This window comes from Sceloporus occidentalis, unplaced genomic scaffold (assembly GCF_023333645.1).
Source record: "Sceloporus occidentalis isolate IW3139 unplaced genomic scaffold, rSceOcc1.0.p SCAF_41, whole genome shotgun sequence".
In the NCBI taxonomy this organism is placed as follows: Eukaryota; Metazoa; Chordata; class Lepidosauria; order Squamata; family Phrynosomatidae; genus Sceloporus; species Sceloporus occidentalis.
Genome location: NW_028317021.1, coordinates 4,796,112 through 4,814,637, shown reverse-complemented (window position 1 = coordinate 4,814,637; position 18,526 = coordinate 4,796,112). Strand labels below are relative to the sequence as shown.

Here is an 18,526-nt window from a genome sequence, read left to right as displayed (position 1 = left end):
CACCCATTTGCTTTTGAAAGGATGTATTCTACAGTGGGACCAACAACTTAAAAGAAGGCATAATTCCTGAGTGAACTGGTTTACTTTGTTCAAAGCACAAAATAAAATATTGTGAAAAACAGTAGGGTCCATACCCTCAGACAGCTGTGCTATTAACTGCATAATGCTATTAGCTGCATAAAAGGGTTGCATCATGTTTTACAGATAGTGGGAGCAGTCATCAGAAGCTCTGGCCATCAAATCTGATCAATAAAAGTAGACAACTAGAAATCGGAATGCTGCCAAGTGGGTATTGGTAGTCCCCAAAAAGGTGGACAGAGAACTAAACAAGACAGACCTAGCCTTTTCCTTTCTTGCCCCCCAAGACTGATGAAGTCCTCCATGAATGTTATGGTTACTATGGTATCTGCTAAATTGGGTAAATGTATGCCACATTGTTAAACTGAAAGATATGTGGGAACCTAGAACAATGCCAAGGAACAAGCTGTTTTAGAAAAGTTACACTTACTTTGGTAAGGTATTCCCTCATCACCTGGATGAAATAAGGCATTGCAAAGTCCATAATGTTGTGTCTCCATGCCAGCTCAAGGACCACATCAGGATGCAACAAGTCATAGCATGTAAACAGAGATGCTGCAAAACACTCCTTCTTGTCTTCTTCCAGAAACCACTGAAGCAGTTTCTCTGCCAGTTCAGCATCTTTGGATTCTGCAGCATACTGCATCGCATCCTGTGAAAAACCAAGAGCATGAAACTCATCTTTGCATTTATAAGGAAGCTACACCACTACTGTAGGACTGGCCTACATTCGGAGGATCCAAGACATGCAAAAAGGAATCATGAACATTAACAGACCTTATAAAGACGATCTTTCTTGCAGAGCTCCACACTCTGTTTCCATCTATTATTGCCTTTGTACAGGTAAGCAGCAATACGTCTGAACTCGATCAATTCATGTTTCTCTAAGCGCTGAGCCAGTGTAATGTTATCAAAGTTATCGTAGGCATCAATGGATGCTCGCAAGCCCTGTTTGGAGGAACAGAAAGGTAATCAGCACATGGAGGAGTTAAGTGGTGAAATCTTTTTTTAAAAGAACCATCATATTCTGCCTTTCCTCCAAGGAGCTGAAGGTATGCATAACTGTCCTTTTCCATTCCCACAACAACCCTGTGAGGCAGGTCATACTGAGACTGGGTCACTTTGAAGGTATGCTGTTTAAATGACACATGCATCTCAAGAGGCCAGAAGCTGTGCCAAAGCTGGCTTTGGCACAGCTTCTGGCCTCTTAGGACGTACGTATCATTTAAACAGCACACTTCCAAAGTGGCCCGAATCAGCTTTGTTTTGGCCTGTCTGTTTGGGCCCTTAGTCACTGGTCTAAGGTGACTTTCAGTGAGTTGCATGGCAGAATGCGGACTTGAACCTGGGCTGCCTAAACCCCAATCCACCACTCTACCCACTACACTGTATCAATTCTTCCACAGTCCTCCTGTGAAGGCGGCCTTCAGCATTTAGCAAAACTTTCTCAACACAGCAATGGGCAAAAAGCAGTGTTCAAAAGGCTTCACATGATGTGACAGGAGATTAGAAGAGCAATTATTATACACAAATCAGAAGGGAGGCGGTTCATGTAGATACTTACAAACAACTTAGGGATCCATTTACTACAAAATGGTTGCCTCTTGGTGCAGGAAGAGTCCGCATTGAATTAGGACTTCACAGCACCAGCAAAATCACTAGCTGTAGTTAGTGTTACTTTAGCAGAGTGTTAAGAGGATGGACTTGACTGCAAGTGTCCAATATTTTAGAGTGAGTCATGCATTAAGTGACCACTTGGCACTCCTACCATATTCATCTTTCTATCAAGCCATACTATTATCACTGCTCCATAAACTCACCTGATAGTCTTCCTCTTCTGTCAAAAGATTGTTCAGAGCCTCATTGACTCCTTTATTATTATGGTTCTGGACTGAGCGTAAGTAAGGTTTCACTAGAGGCAGTTGATTAACCTACAGAACAATGCAACAATTTAGATAAAAGGCTGCTTTTGAAAGTCATTACACAAGTATGCTTCTGAAACAACCAAGCCCACATAGGCGGGTTACAGACGGCCGAAAAGCGGCGGCCTGCACCCGCCCCTTTCTCCGCTGGATCGGGGCCTCAGCAGCCAGAGCGGCAGCCACTGAGGCCCCGATCCGCTGCTTTCCAGGCTGCGGGGAAGTGGCAAAAGGCCCCTTCCCCGCAGCCAGGAAAGGGGTGTCCTTAGGGCTTCAAGCCCCAAGGACACCCCGCGGCAGCGGGGAGGTTCTCCTCTGCGTCGCTGGGCGCAGCTGTCTAAAAGCTGCGCCCAGTGACGCAAACGGCAAAAGGAGCTCCGTTTCGGAGCTCCTTTTGCAGCTAGGGAAGGGGCGCACTATTCGCCCTGGCGCGGCGTGACAACGTCACGTCTGCGCCGCCCCATATAGAGGCGGCGCGGTCATGACGTTGTAATGGCGGCGGCCGTGTGGAACGGCCGCCACCATTTTGTGCACGCTCCGCACGTGCTAGGGTTGGGGGCGTCCGGAAAGGACGCCCCTTTCTAACCCTAGCATGCGTGGAGCGCACACTTTTAGGCCCGTCTGTAACGGGCCATAGTTAGTCAAGTTAAACCCTAGGGTTAGAAACACATACTCTCCCAAAACAAAACCAGATGTTTTCTGCATGCTAAAGCTTTATTTTAAAAGAAATTTGAGAACTGGATTGTTTAAAGACTTAAGCTAATTTATATAAATTGGCATGAACAGCAAATAGATTAGAAAATGGAGAAAAAAATTAAAGATTATCTCAGCATGTTAATACATAAGCTCTCTTGCCCTGAACTTCCAGTGAAAGCCGAAGAATGTAGATAGAAGCAAGTATTTTAGCCACCTTTAGAATGCATCCTACAACTCACCTTGGAGAAAAAGCTGACTGTCCTAGTGTGATCCAACCGTGGAGATAATACCAGAAGGAGATCATTGATCAGCAAAGGTTTATAATCCAAGTAGAACTGAAGGGCTTTGTAATATAGTTCCACATTGGCTACCTAGAGAGCAAGGAAAAACTGTGAGATAATTGGTTGCCTCTGAAGTGAATTAATTGCATCAGATTTAATTAAAAAATTAGTGGATAATCCTGACAAAGCAGACTGGACAAATTTATAGAGAACAGGGGTATTAATGTCTAGTAGTTATGATGACAGTGTTTTAAAAATGCTTATGCCTTCCAAACCTAGTGTCTGAAGAGCATGGGTGGGGAAGTGCTACTACACTCTTGCCCTATTCAAAGACTAACAATAGTGGTTGGGTCTTGGGTCTGACCTGGTACAATTCTTATGTTGGTATCTGATCTCAAGAATTTAGAAGCTCTGCATTTCAATGCAGGTATGTTTAGAATTTTTGACAGAAATATTTTGGTCCTATTGTACCAAAAAAGGAATAGGTTTAGACAGCTTAAAAAAACCCTACGTCAAAATTCCTATCCCTTTCATAAGAAAAAGAAGAACAAGGGTTAAAGTATGTGCACACAAGATATTATTGTCTGAAAAGAAAATTCACCCTGAAACACAATGTTTAGATTACACAACACGTGTTTTAACATCTAAATCCCTAGAGGAAGAGGTTGTAGCTCAGTGGTAGAGCATATCATTTGAATATACAGAAGCTGCCAAGTTCAGTACCCAGCATCACAAGGTAAAAACAAATTTTTGCCTTGAAATACTAGACAGCTGCTGCCAGTGAGTTAATAATATTGGCCTGGATGGACCAAAGGTCTGACGCAGTATAAGGCAGCATCCTATTTTCTGGAACAGAAATGGTCATAACCACCTACAAACTATGCTATATGCAGTCCTGCCAAGAACAATTTCAACTTGGACCTTGCCAGATGGGCACACAATGTTTCCTGTGTTTAATACTTTTCAAAGAATCATGGCGTTGGGAGGTACCACAAGGGCCATTTAGTCCAACTCCCTACCATGCAGGAATCTACAACCAGAGCACTCCTAAGAGATGGCCAACTACTCTCTGCTTAAAAGCCTCCCAAGGAAGAGAGTCCACAACCCTGCAAAGCAGTTTATTCCACTCTCAAGGAACTCTTACAAATAAAGAAGTTCTTCCTAATGTTTAGATGGAATCTCTTTACATTTCGTCACTTCAAGCACTTAGTGTAGTTATGGGCATACCAAACGGAAGAAATCAAATGGAGGTGTACTCTCATTACAGATGCTTACCTTGGCAATTATATCCTTGAATTGCCCTTCCTTCCACGCATCGGTAGGATGATTCATCATTGTAATTATTGCGTTGTCGTATTCTTCGTATTTGTCATAGAGGAAAACCAGCTCCCCCCAGAGATGGGCCTGCTCTGCTGCTCGAAGCACCTGAAGAAATGTGGTGAGACAAGAAGTAGGCATGTACTAGTCAGACAAGAGCCAGGACAAGAATTTAACTGAAGGCTGCCCCAGACACCACAGGGTACAATATTAGTGTTCACTCTTATTTAGTGGAAGTAGTTCACTAATGCCCTTTAACATCCTAAACTGGGGTAAGGAGGAAGTTATTTGGGGTCTACTAGAAGATCTCTGGGTGATTTATAATACATCAAAGCAAGGGTTTCGCAATTTCTAATTTTCTAAATGAAGAAAGGTATTTTACCACTAAATTAGATTGCCACTGGGAGAGGGAGGAGGCGTGGGAGTGAAAAGGGATTTCAGAGCTTGGTTATGATACCAACTGGACATTCCTGATGAGCATGTGCTCAAATGCATCCTCTTCTTTACTTTTAGTATATGTTTGCCTGAACTAACCACTATTTTGTACCTGACTCTAACTGGTGGGATTTCAGGCTTTTAGCAAAATACAAAGTAGATGGTGCAAACCTCAAGCACTCCTGCAATGAAGAACCTAGGACTGTAACTCCAATATGGTTAATTGTGATTTTTATTCTTTTTTACTTTAACCATGTTGGATGCTTGTCGTGAGAGCAACAGAACATCAGTGTTTACAGCTTTAAAGGGTGCTTCCATTATACTGCATTTATTGCAGTTGGATCAAATACCTTTGGAATATTGACTCTGGACCAAAACAGTTCCAGGTGCTCTCTCATCTTCTGCGGTTTGTATTTAGAATACAAGATGGCAAGTTCAGTGAACATTCCCATATGAGCACGCTCCAGGCCTAGAGCAGCTTCTAAGAGGGCAATCAGCTCTTCAAAGTATCCACGATCCTAGGGTACAAGGCCACAACATGTACGAATTATACACCATTTTACAGTCTGCATCTTAAGACTTCAGAATGGAATTCATTATAAGGTATACAAATAGGCAGTTCAGCTTAGATATATGAAATTCCAAACCAATTGGACACTGCTAAAAGTCAGTGGGAACAGCTTGTTTGTAAAAGGAACACGAAGTATATGGCAGTTTAGATCATGGTAGGCAAAGTGCAGTCCCTTGACTATATGTAGCCTCCGGGGTAAAAAAAATTCCACAAAATATTTTTTGGGGGTCCAAAATATCCAATATGACCTCTGGAGATGCAGAAGGCATTTCTATCATATTTGGAGCCTCCCAGGGATTAAAATAAATAATAAATTACAATTTTTAAAATCAAAAATGGTGTTGCCCCTCATGGTTTCCTGGAGGGCTAATATGGCCCCCTAGCCTTCCATAGTTGCCCAGTCCAGTTTCAATGAAGCAGCAGCAGATTTGAATGCCCAAAATTTTACTTTTAAAGTTAAAGAGGATTGTAAAGTTGTAAAGCTGCAAGTCCAGAAATTTCAAAACTGCATCTTTTCAAATGCCTTCTTCAACCTCCGCATCAATGTAACCCTAGGATGGTTTTCACATCACCCAAGTGATCAAGGACTATACTTATTAAAAGGTTTTTAAAAGTATAAATACATACAAATTAGCTACATATGTCATTTAGGTTACAAATTGACCAAAACTCAATTGAAATTGATTCTTAAGTCTCAAATTCATTAAAACTCCCTCCCATCATAGTAAGTTACTATTACATTTATTATTTTATATAATGAACCTGAAATGCAGTTAAGGCACACACCTGTTTGAGCCCAATAGATATATATTGCATGCTGCTTACGTTAGCTTCATTTGTGAACTTTTCCACTTTTGTAACATTGTTAACTGCCTTGCTGAGCTAAGTAATGGCATAGATTAATATACTGCCAAGAAGGAAACAGGGCATTTACACTTTAGATGGTTAAAGGAATCCAACCTGGTAATAGCTGATCAGTTCTTCAAGCTCATCAGCATGGATGACTATGTGTAAGCCACATATTTGTGCAAGCCGGAACTCCTTTCCATCCACACAGGCAAAGCAGACCTAGAAACAAGAAGAAAGTTGCTGGCAGAGCATGTACGATTTAACATCATGTTTGTGTTTTACAGGCCCAAGCACTCAAGGCCTTCAGATTCCAAGGTTTCTGTACATTAAACATGCATCTGTCGTAAAATCATACTAGAATAGTATAATAAATACAGCATTTAAGCTATATTTAAGTGGTCCCCATTTAAACATATGAAAAGCCATGAGAAGTGTCTTTTACAGAGCAGTAGATGCACATTTAAGCACAGTTATTTACTTCAAAAAGGTGCTATAATAGTTTACAGATGCCTTTAAAAATAGTGTACACCTTTTACACTAGCCATAGCGTAAAAGGTGGGGAGCCTTCAGTTCTCCAGATACCGGTGAACTATCAAGCCTATCATGCCTCATCATGAGCTAACTTGCCCATGGCCAATGGGACCTAAAGCTCAGCAGCATCTGGAAGGTCACAGATTTCTCCACCTTGGTTTACCTGTTTGGCATTGGAACATAATCATAACATCCTTTCCTCTTGGAACAAACACAAAACCAAGTTACCTCTTTCCATGTCCTGGTGCTATTGGCCTTACGGGCACTATCGACTGCTGCTTGGTATTCTCCAAGATGAACTAGTGTAGATGCCAGGCGGGCAAAATTAGAAACGTTGTTGTACAGCAGCTTTGCTGCATCATACATGCCTTCCTCATAGCAGCGATCTCCAACCTAAAGAGACAGAAGATCTGTGACAGTGAAAGAATACTAGGGCTAGTATTTGTGCAGTTGATGCAAAGTCAGAAGTTAGGGTAGTTGACACTGCTGAATTTTAAACACAAAAACATACCTGTTGTATGTGAGCATTGTTAGGGCCACTGACAAATTCTTCTAACTCTGACAGCCTATTCGTTTTGGCCAAGGCAAAAATAAGTTCAGTCTCAACGTAAGATTCTCTTGCCTTTTTCCTAGCCATTTGCAAGAATTTAACCAGATCCTCCCAGTTATCTTGACAAGGGGGAGGAAGAAAAGGAGAAGACAAATTAGTTCCCTTACTTTCTCATCTGTCCTACACTTGCAAGGGCAGCTATGGAATGACCACAACTCTACGTTCCACTCTGGGCAGTATGAAGAGACTATACATATACTGGTAAATTCATCTCAGATTGGAACAACATTTTTAAGGATCAGTTTATCTGAAGAGCAATACCTTTATCAGTTACTTTTAAACAATCAAGAATTAGAAGATGACACTGGGGTTATCTGGCCAGGCTAGATTTCTAAACGGCATTAACAATTTTTTTTTAATGATACAGTCCTATCACATAAGGATGCTCAGGGACTGTGTTTGGTCTCCATTTCTAAGCAAACAAACACACTTCATATTTCTCAGACTAATACATGAACTGAAATGTCCTATCCTTGTTTGTGCATCCCTGAATTTTGCATGATGCACTTTAAATAAAAAATGTATACAGTTGGCCATCCATTATCAATGGACGCTGTATCCACAGCTTGAAAATATTTCCAAAAAAATCCAAAAAGCCAACCTTGATTTTGCCATATTACAAGGGACACCATCTAAGGGACACAATTTTACTATGTCATTGTATACAACGGGAACTTGAGTGTCCATGGAGTTTGGTATCCACAGGAGGCCCTGGAACCAAACCTCAGCAGATACTAAGGGCCCACTGTACTATGATTAAAATATGTACCCTTGTCAATATTTTGTGGTAAAACACTCAAAAACAGTATCAATTTTCATGCAATTTTTTTAACAAGTTACAGATGGATGGGGAATGGGATGAAGATCACCTAAGAATGCACGCAAAATTGAAATGGTGTCATTTGTCTATCTCTTCTCATTTGCCTATCTTTTCTGTCAAATGGTGGTTTCCAAAGAAATCACCAGTGATGCCTATTATTAAGGCATATATTAAGGCTCCCATGTTGCACAGTTCCTTCTAAGCTCAAGGAATCCTGTGGCTTACCATTTCTGTTGGCTGCCTGAACAACTTCCATGTAGGCAGAAGGATCATCAGCTTTTATGTAAGAGTCTATGGCTTCCTTAACCAAGTCCTTTTGGAGCTGTGCCCTTGCCAGCTGACTCCAAACCGCTGGTTCATTACATCTCTCTGCAAATTCATAAGCACGGTCCAAGTTGCCAATATGTTCTATCAATACCTAGAAGGTTACAAACATTGTCAAAGTTGTCTCAGCAAATGTATAGTAGGCAGCATGGGTGTGGTGGAAGATGGGAAGGGCGTAATTCAAATCTACTAAAAGAGGGAAATCCACATACTTCTAAATAAATAAATAATATTTTTGTCCTTCATTCACTTCGCCCAGTATGTTAAAAAAGAACATAGATATATTAGTTTGGCCACCAAAATGGAAATCATAAGAAAGATGGATGCATTTTGGACGCTTTCAAGTGGTTTCTCAAAGGATGAAAATGTTTTTTACTTATGTAAGGCTTATTTGAGCTAGTTGTTTCATTTCACATGTGCATATGGTTAGTTTTAGATAAAAAGTTTGCTGAAACATATTGAAGTGCTCTTCTTTTTTGTGGTGTAAGAACCTATCCCTATTCTTTCCATGTTATTTCTGCCTCTGGTACCAAAGTTTCTGTTACAGAAGTAATGCCCAGGAACACATCTACTTGGTTAACTGAAGTATACCTGTATTTTAAATATCAAGGTAGACGTCTACAGCTATATAACTTGTCCATTGTGACTATGCCTCACCTGAATCGCAGAAGTATTCACATCAAATTTCCTAAAGATGGCAAAAGCTTCTTCATAAAGTTCGTTGCTTATAGCAATATTTGCAATATCTGGGGCATCATAGTTATCCAGACGGTTGATGTACTCCATCACACGTGTACGGTCTGCTTTAATGGCAGTCAAAATTAGTAGATTCTGGAGATTCCTTTAATGGTAACAAAGATGTCATTAGTCAAGGCAATCAGTATTCCTACTGAGTTTTATAAAGGAATGATTTACAGGTCTGCACCAATAAAATAAAACTGCAAGACAGATAGTAGCAAATCATTCAAAACATCAGTATTCACTTATAACAAGAGCCTAGTTTCTAACAGTTTAAGTTAGAGCCATCTTCAAGCCAACAAGTATCTTGTTAATTATTCTCAAGCACAGAATGAGAGAAGTATGGCTTGTACCATACTGCACAATATATTTGTTTTAGAGCAATGACCCCACAAGTGAAAAATGAAAGTCATTTCTTTGTATTTGGGAGAACTTCCCACTCCTACCTATGCTCACTGAAGACAGAATTATCCAGAACAATCTTTTCAAGCAACTCAATAAGTTCATTGGGCAGATCAGCAGTCATAAAGGCTTTGACCGTCACAGAAACCTCCTCTGGATCCTGTGTTTCCGATAATGCTGTCTGGACAACCTGGCATTTAAAAAATGACCTGTTATTATCACTGAGGAGAGCATAACAACAGCGTAGTTTTAGGGAGCAAATAAAAAAAGGAGAGCAGGAATGCCCTTCAGAAATACAGCCTTCAAGGAACGCAGTTTGGCATTTATGAAAGAAACAGATGCCTTAGGAGAGGGTTTACTACCATATTTTGGGGAGCCTCCTTTGCATTCAACCAAAGCAAAAATTATTACAATCTTTGAAGAAGGCAGAATTTTGCATTGCTTCAAGTGAAAATGGCTTCCTCAGCTAGTTGAAACAGAAAAGACACAGACAGCAGAGAGCGCAGTACTCAAAGAGTATTAAAGAAGCCAAACTAATATTATTTAAAAGAGAAGCACAAGGGAGGACAAATGATCTTTGGCCACTGTTACCCACTTCAGAAAACTCCATAGTAAAACAGGGCAAATTTCTTCCACATTCACCAGTTAATTTTTCAAGATTATAATTATTTTTTTTGAAAAATTCAACCTCCTTGGCCTACCTGATCAATGAGTGGTCTTCTGAATGGATTGTTTTCTTCCAGAACACTGACCCACAGTTCTGGATCTTTTCTGCGTACTAGGTAACGCGCTTCACTCTTAAACAAGGAGTTCTCATTGCAGACCTAAAAGAAACAAGTGCAGAGAAAGAGGAGAAAAAACCTAAGGATATATTCTGAAGTGAAAGTGGGTATTTACAAGAAGTTATTTCCAGCTTCACAGTTAGTTGCATTCAAGCTGAAATGTGACTTGTTTGCCAAGCTCTCAACTTTTTGGCACTTTTTATTGGACAGCTTTTCTTTAAGGTTCAAGAGGCACAGTTTACTGTGCTTGACTTTACCAAACAGATGATTTTATCTTGGTTTCTGTAACATTTGTGTTGCAGTGTAGTTTTAGAAGAAAGGCAAGATGCAACACACTGAAGTATCATACATGAAACATGGGTCCATGAGGTCTGAGTGATTTAATGTATCATGTCTTGCAAGAACAGCTGCAGCCTGACAAAAGGCAAGTACAAACAGCCTTCTGAAAATACTCGCAATTTTTGATTTAACTGAAATACTTTGTAAGAGCTACACAAAACTGAATGCAGACAAATATTCAAAAGCATCCACAGTATAACTCTTTAGCAGAGCAGCACAAGAGATCAATTTTATTTTGAGTGTGTCCAAGTACCAAGCTACAAGTTAGCCTCAAGTGATATAGCATCACCTTCTGTTTTGTCATCATTATAAGAATTTTAACTTGATCCAACCACAAGTGTTTCAACAACAGGAGCTTTATTTTAAAAAAAATCAGTCCTATGAATGGAGATGCACTTTAAATTTCAGGAGACATCAGTCTTTAGTCCTAGCAGTACAGTACAACTACTAAAAAGACAAGAAAACCTTAGCCAAATTGTGGTATACTTGTTGCCAATCCAGTGTAAGAGCTAGTTTGTCAGACATACAATGGGCTAGTGAAAGTTAGTTGCTGGAGGGTTTTTTTTCTCCACCCAGAAGCTAATAGTGTTTAACTAGTACAGTGGCTTACTAACTCTGGAGGAAGGATTCTCTAAAGCTACGCTGAACTGTCCACTGAGGAATCAGCATACCTGAAAGAAAAGGTCCTCTGCTACAAAGAAAAGCTGACAATGGTATGTGCATGTGAGGATGGGGAATGGGGCTGAACTGAATTGAAGAAAAATAATGTGGCCTGTTGATTACTCATCTTCTTGCTAAGAAATCTCTGAATTCCCTGGCATACAGTTTGAAACCTACTGACTTACAGGAACCACTCCGCAAACAAAACTGTGATATGTTAAGTGTTAGTACAAAGAGAACCATTCCCCTTTCCTCTGCCTTTAAGTTTTCACATCCAAAAAAACTCCCAATGAACACTAACCTTGATGAGCTCAAGATCACACTGCCCCCTCTCATAAGCAACACACGCCAAGTGCGGGTCTCTCTTTTCACAGTATTTGCCTACAACCCGGCTATCATAGAAAGGGTTCTCCCGCAAGAAGCGTTCTGGGTTGTTGTTGCTGTCAATATAGATTTTAGCCAGTGCGTTGTGTGTTGCTGGTTCTTCACAGCCTTCATGGATTCGGGACTCAAGCCATGGCAGAAGCAACTTAAGCCTTAAAGAAAAACATAGCTTCATTTACTACACGGTTAAAGTTTGACCTTTCCATGACTGGCACCTGTCCAAGAACCACATTTCACTTGTATCTTCCAGCTTCAGTGGAGTGTTCTCTGAAAAGCAGCTACCCAACAGTCAGCCTTCAGTTAAAGAAGAAAAAGAAAAGGAGGGAATAGAAGGCATTCTCCCACTGTACCAAAATCTGAACTGCCATGTTTGATTTACACGGCTGCTTCACAAGGTGTGCACATTGCCTTCATTACCATATAGTTAAAAAATAAATCCAACAGTTCTTTAGAAATAAACCAATTCTGGATGAGAGCTGGAAATTTTAATTCAATCATAGGGGTCTTACCTATTTCTTTTTTCGACTTCAGCAACTAATTCATCCGTTGAGAACTGGCCTCTCACCACCATGATCAAGTTCTTAATTACATCTTCAGAACAATCCACATCAAGAAGCCCTCCGACCACTGCTGGAATACGGCTTGGGTTTACCTAAGACAAGTTAAATGTCTTGCGTTTTAAGACTTGCAAGAAAAAATCAAAGTGTGAACATAGATGAAATATATATTGCAAATGTTCTCCAAACCTGGAGTACCATGTAAATAACCATCCTCACCCAGGGCCCAATTCAGTTCCATTGGTTTGCCCCACAGTTAATTCCTTACCCAACACATTTATGTCGTACCAAATGCTTGGTAGTTCTACATGCAGCGAGGAAAGATTTGTTATTACTGTTTCAAATGTGCTCTTAGCAATGCTTATTGGAGTTTATGCTTTACCTTTTGAACATAGATCTCAATGTATTTCTGGAGGTTGTTACGGTACAGGTAGAGAACCAGGTCATGAACAAAGTCAAATCTGTCACAAACAATGATGAGGGGAAGCTGGTCAGTAAGCTTGGCTTCCTGTATAAGGAGGGGAAGAGAAGATATAGTGCAAGGCAGCACTATTAGAACCACGAAAATGATAAAGTATGAACACAAATCCAGAAGGAACACAACATCTAGGTAAATAATGGAACTCTCTTAATCTACCCACACTGTTATGATGCACAATAACACACCATAATATAATCAAGAGGTAGGTTTTCCCGAAAGTACACAATTCCTTTGTGATAGCATTCATATGAAAGCAATAACCTGTTAGTCTATACACAAAGCAAGGATTTAAATTACCAGATTAACACTTGCTGTGTTTACAATACATTTACATTTTGAAATGAACAGAATGTAGCAATGTGGCCCACGACATTTCACCAAGAAAAATTGTATTACAATCCCACATTTTTAAATAAAAGAGAAATAAAGATCAATTGTTTTCCATCTTAACTCTTTTGTTTCTCTGAATCCACCAAAGTACTCTTTGCTCCATCTTACAGTTCTAGCCTCCCTCCACCCCAGAAACCCCTTTATGAATTATAGTGAACCCCTCCTCTCTGTTCATCACCACAGATTTGAAGTCTTGTCTCAGATGGCCTTATCTATTATATTCCAAAGCAAATATTCAGTAGTACAGGTTTCTCTGCTTCCTAATTCATTACCCACCCATATCATGTTAATCTTAGAGAGAAAAAGTAACATTTTCCACTACTAAAGTAATATAAACTGGCATTATACTGGGGACAGCCGTAAAATTAATACCCCAATTTCTCAAGACTAGCAACAAAATGGCAGAGAAGGGAAAGTCTTCATCTCCCACCTCCTCACCTGCCCTAGAAGCTGTTCACCAACACACCTTTCACAGACAAACTTCAAAAGTGAACAACACGTAGAAGAACATTAGGTAGGGTCTTTGTGAGTACAGCTTTGTGCTACTGGAAACTACAAGTTGTTGTTGTGTGGCTTCAAGCTGTTTCTGACTTATGGCGACCCTAAGGCCTATCACAGGGTTTGCTTGCAAGATTTGTGCCTTTTTCTGAGGCTGAGAGTATGTGATTTGCCCAAAGTGGGTTTCATGGCTTAGCAGGGATTTGAGCTCTGGTCTCCAGGGTTGTAGCCCAACACTCAAACCATTGCACCATGCTGGCTCTCAAAACCACAAGTAATTCTCTCTCACTTCTAAAGTGAAGAAACTATCATTTTAAAAAACTGCTTCATGATAATCTGATGGTGAATGATACAGAAATCTTCTAAATAATTAAAAAAAAACCCACCACAATTCAATTGAGCATTCAGGAAAGTCTTACCTTCAGGAAGTTTTTCACTCGTTCTGGATTGTAGCAGTTGCTTTCACGGCAGATCCTTTCCACTTCTTTGATTTGGCCTGTCTTGCAAGCTGCCTGGATATATTTGAAGTGGACATCTGGATCCTGACTGAAGTTCACAATAGAGCCCAAGAAATAAAAGAGCCCTACAGAGACACATGCAGACATTATCAATTAAAGTGCTTGAATGCATGAACATATAGACAAAATAGATACATGTATGTCCACCCCTTATGTTTTAGGATAGTTTTTTTTATTTCTTTTAGTTGCATAAGTGTGTGTGTGTGTATAGGCTCACTTAATGTCAGGCTTCTGTCTTCAGCAACAGTTGTTTTGGTTAATGGCCACTGTTAAAATAAACTGTTTCACTATGAACACTTCTGCATTTAGCTTCTCTCTGGACTATTTACAGCCATAACAACAATATATTTTATTACATTCATGCTTACACACCCCTGAAATTCAGCAACACAAGATTACAGCAAGCAAGGACTTCTACTGTGTTACCTAGGTTTACCTTCATAACTTTTAAAGGATTCAAAAAGCTCCACAAGAGACTGCGTGCCCAACTGTTCATGATACTTAGAAGCTACTTGCACACAGAGCTGCAGATTTTGTCGGATGTTGGCAGACAGCATAGCTCGAAGGCACTCCACAGAATCTTCAACTGACAGAGAACCAAAGAAGTTCACAAGCCACTGGAAAAAAAGGCATAAGAATTTTAGAGGTTCATATAGTAATGGGAATCCACAATCACTTTTTTCAGTGTTTAGGGCACTTTCAAACCACCTTGTAGACGTAGTTTATGTTATGACATGGAGCTTAGCACAAATCAAAGAAACTTCATGATCCAAGTAGGGATTTGAGTTTCCATCTTCCAAGTCTTAGTCCAACCAGAGTTCAGCAGGCAGATTTAAGGCTTGCAGGATCTACTTCACTTTTTTCCAGAATCCTGAAATCTACCAACCAAAGCCTGGTGAAAAAACAAAGACCACTAAGAACCCAAAGCATTCTGAGCGTGGGAATGTATTCCAAGTATGAGAATGGAAAGTAAGTGTCTTTTCACATAGTAATTCATGTCTGTTTTCATTAGGTTTTCTTCATTTCAAAAGCATGGCTACTTGTTACAGGTTCTCTCATCAATGGAATTATGTCCTCCTAAATATGCCTCAGAAGCACAGCATCAACAGGTTGGGGGCAATGTTGTGCAATAGGTACTATTCTTTTATTACAACTGCGGTTTAAAGCCCACATGTGATACAGTCCAAAAACTAGCAAGAGCGAGACTGAAGAAGAATAAGGCTAATTGGTTAAGTGGCTACAAGTTCAGCAGTTGCATCTCATCTTACCTCTGGATTCAAAAGATGGGTATGAACAACAGCACGCTTGATATCATAAAGATCAGTATAGTGTTCCAGCGCTCTCTGTAACAAGCCTGCTTTTTCACAAAGCTGTGCAATATGGGCACGATCATAGTGCGTGAACATCTGATTTCCTAATATGGCATCTGCAACCTAAAGATGTTAACAAAAGCGCAAGTCATTTTATAACCGGGGGGAAATATACAGATGGAGAAACATGTTTCTCAGTCCCAAAATATGTACAAATATATGTCCACGTGGAAGTATAAAAACAAAATGTCACATGAGATATTACTTGTGCTTGGCAGAGCACCTGTCTCTTTCAAAAGGGAATGAGAAAGAACATCTAAAAATATGCACAACCAGGAAGGGAGGAATTACCTGTGGCGCATGAATGAGGTTCATCTCAAGCAGACGAGTCTGAAGGTGACCTTCAGCAGGTCGATTATTTTTCAAGGCATCCAACAAGAAGGAGGTACACTGCTGAATCAAACTATTCTCCATGAATACATCAACAATCTACGGCAAAAGAATCAACACCTGGCTGTCAGACATGTAAACCATTGCCGCATAGCATGCTATAAAGATATACTGGTTTTATGTATGCTGGGAGTTATCCACAGTGGCACTACTTAGCCTGTTTGAAGTTAAGTTGCTGTGTCAATCTATATATATATTAGCTTTTGAAAGTTTCAGATATGATCTCAGTGTTTCCACACCAAATGTATGCACTTTTGTACATTTTCCAACAGATCGCTAAATCCAAGTTTAGCCCTAGTGGAGTAGATTCACTGAAATAAACGGGACTTAAGCAGTGAGTTACAAGTCCAATTCGGTTCAGTGGGTCTAACTCTATCTGGCACAAAACCTGGATTTAGCCCAGAACATCATAATGAAAACTTAATTTAGTGATATAAGAATTTCCTAATGATACAAGTGCAGGGGTAACTCTCATTAAAGAGGCCTAGCAGTACACTCTTAAGAGAAACAATAAATAAATAGATAAAAATAAACCAAAGACAATATCAGATGAACAAAGAAAGATCTTAAATGCACCCTTTGCACAAGTAGAGGTACTATCAGCAATACAAAAGCTTAAAGAAGGGAAGGCCCCTGGGCCGGATGGCTATACCGCCAAATATTACAAAACTTTCAAGGAACAATTGGTTAAACCTCTATGTAAAACTTTAAACCTTATAGCAGAGCAGGGAATTCCAACATCCTGGGAAAGAGCAACGATTGTAGTACTACCAAAGGAAGACAAGGATATATCATTGACAAAAAACTATAGGCCAATATCGTTACTCAATGTTGATTAAAAAATATATGCAATGATCTTGGCAGAAAGACTCAAGAATGTGCTAAAGGTATTAATTCAAAAAGATCAAAATGGTTTTCTGCCGGGTAGGCAATTGAAGGATAACATCAGAGTAATAATCAACACAATGGAGTATTATAACAAATATAAAGAAAAAAAAAACTAGCCTTAATGTTTATTGACACTGAAAAGGCATTTGATAATCTAAAGTGGAAATTTTTGATAGAAGTTCTCAAAAAAATGAATTTAGGTGAAAACTTTATAAAGAATATGAAACAAATTTATAAACATCAAAGTGCCCAAATAAAGATAAATAACACCAAAACGGAAGAATTCCTAATTAATAAAGGCACAAGACAGGGGTGTCCTCTCTCTCCGCTCCTTTTTATTTGTGCTATTGAGGTATTAATTAACATTATAAGAACGAATGAGAAGATAAAAGGTATAAAAATCAAAGGTAAGGAAAGAAAAATGCTGGCATATGCGGATGATATGGTGGTTATAGTGGAAGATCCTATAAAGAATATTGAACCCTTAATGATAGATCTAAGAGAGTTTGGAATCCACGCTGGTTTAAAAATAAACAAAGAAAAAACGTCCTTAATGACCAAAAATCTGAACAAGCGAGAAGAACAACAAATTATGGCAAAATCTGGTTGTTGTATAATCAAAAAGTGTAAATATCTAGGAATCCAGCTTACAAATAACAACTCTAACCTGTTTGAAAATAACTATAAGCCAAAGTGGAAAGAAATTGCTAAAGATTTAATTAAATGGAATAAGCTAAACCTGTCAATCTTAGGCAGAATAGCTACTATTAAGATGTCCATCCTTCCTAAAATCATGTTTTTGTTCAATAATCTACCAATTGTTGTTAAGGAGGAGCAAATAAAGGCTTGGACAAAGGAACTGAGTAATTTTATCTGGAAGGGAGGTAAACCAAGGATTAGATGGAGTGTTCTGAAGGATAGTAAGGAGAGAGGAGGCTATGCCCTACCAGAATGTGGGTTTGCAATTTATGTTGGATTCAAGACTGGATTAAGTTGGAGGATATGAATTTGTTAAAGCTAGAAGGTGAGGGCTTAAAACACGGCTGGCATGCATATTTGATGTATGAAGAACAAGTCCCCAATAAAGAGTTTCAATTACATCCTATAAGAAAAGCACTCATATGCGCTTGGAAGAAAATCAAAGGGATATTTTATGACAAACTTCCGCTCTGGGTTTCTACTCAGAATGCGTTCTTTAGTAAAGGCAGTAGTAAAGTAAAATGGCAGAGATATAAAGATTTAATAAAGAGCAATGTAATGGGCAGATTGAAGATTAAAAGCAATGAGGTATTAAACAATGAAGGAGCTAATTTAAACTGGCTAGAATATATACAAATCAAAGAGAAATTTAGGGAAGATGTTAAAACAACAGGAATTGGAATGAATCCTAATGAATTAGATAAGTTGTGGTGGAAGCCGGATAAAAATAAGATAGCCAAATTTTACAACATTTTGTTAGAAAGAGATTTAGAGAAAGAAATTATAAAAGGGCATATGATCAAATGGGCTCAGGACCTTGGGCACCCAATCATATATGAAGATTGGCAAAAGGCGTGTAAAAATACAAATAGGTTCACAGCATCACAAGACCTAAAAGAAAACCACATGAAGATAACAAATAGATGGTACTTCACACCCTTGAAACTTAAAAAAATATATAAAATCACTGATATGAAATGTTGGCGCTGTAAAAAGAAC

The 18,526-nt window shown here is 39.3% G+C and overlaps 1 protein-coding gene across 4 annotated transcripts in view; it reads right to left on the bottom strand.

Moving 5' to 3' along the window:
* Positions 1-18,526, bottom strand: part of LOC149290008 (clathrin heavy chain 1-like) — a 52,062-nt gene that overhangs the window by 6,322 nt on the left and 27,214 nt on the right. For all 4 annotated transcript variants that reach the window (XM_089489992.1, XM_089489993.1, XM_089489995.1 and 1 more), the window contains exons 11-30: positions 15,842-15,979; positions 15,449-15,613; positions 14,617-14,797; positions 14,082-14,245; positions 12,676-12,801; positions 12,246-12,388; positions 11,654-11,888; positions 10,273-10,395; positions 9,616-9,761; positions 9,089-9,272; positions 8,333-8,525; positions 7,189-7,346; positions 6,906-7,070; positions 6,258-6,365; positions 5,077-5,244; positions 4,250-4,399; positions 2,933-3,064; positions 1,899-2,009; positions 856-1,026; positions 509-730 (exon numbers count right to left, since the gene is read on the bottom strand). In XM_089489992.1, coding sequence (XP_089346118.1) covers positions 509-730; positions 856-1,026; positions 1,899-2,009; positions 2,933-3,064; positions 4,250-4,399; positions 5,077-5,244; positions 6,258-6,365; positions 6,906-7,070; positions 7,189-7,346; positions 8,333-8,525; positions 9,089-9,272; positions 9,616-9,761; positions 10,273-10,395; positions 11,654-11,888; positions 12,246-12,388; positions 12,676-12,801; positions 14,082-14,245; positions 14,617-14,797; positions 15,449-15,613; positions 15,842-15,979 — 3,183 coding nt within the window. The remainder of the gene's footprint in view (positions 1-508; positions 731-855; positions 1,027-1,898; positions 2,010-2,932; positions 3,065-4,249; positions 4,400-5,076; positions 5,245-6,257; positions 6,366-6,905; positions 7,071-7,188; positions 7,347-8,332; positions 8,526-9,088; positions 9,273-9,615; positions 9,762-10,272; positions 10,396-11,653; positions 11,889-12,245; positions 12,389-12,675; positions 12,802-14,081; positions 14,246-14,616; positions 14,798-15,448; positions 15,614-15,841; positions 15,980-18,526) is intronic.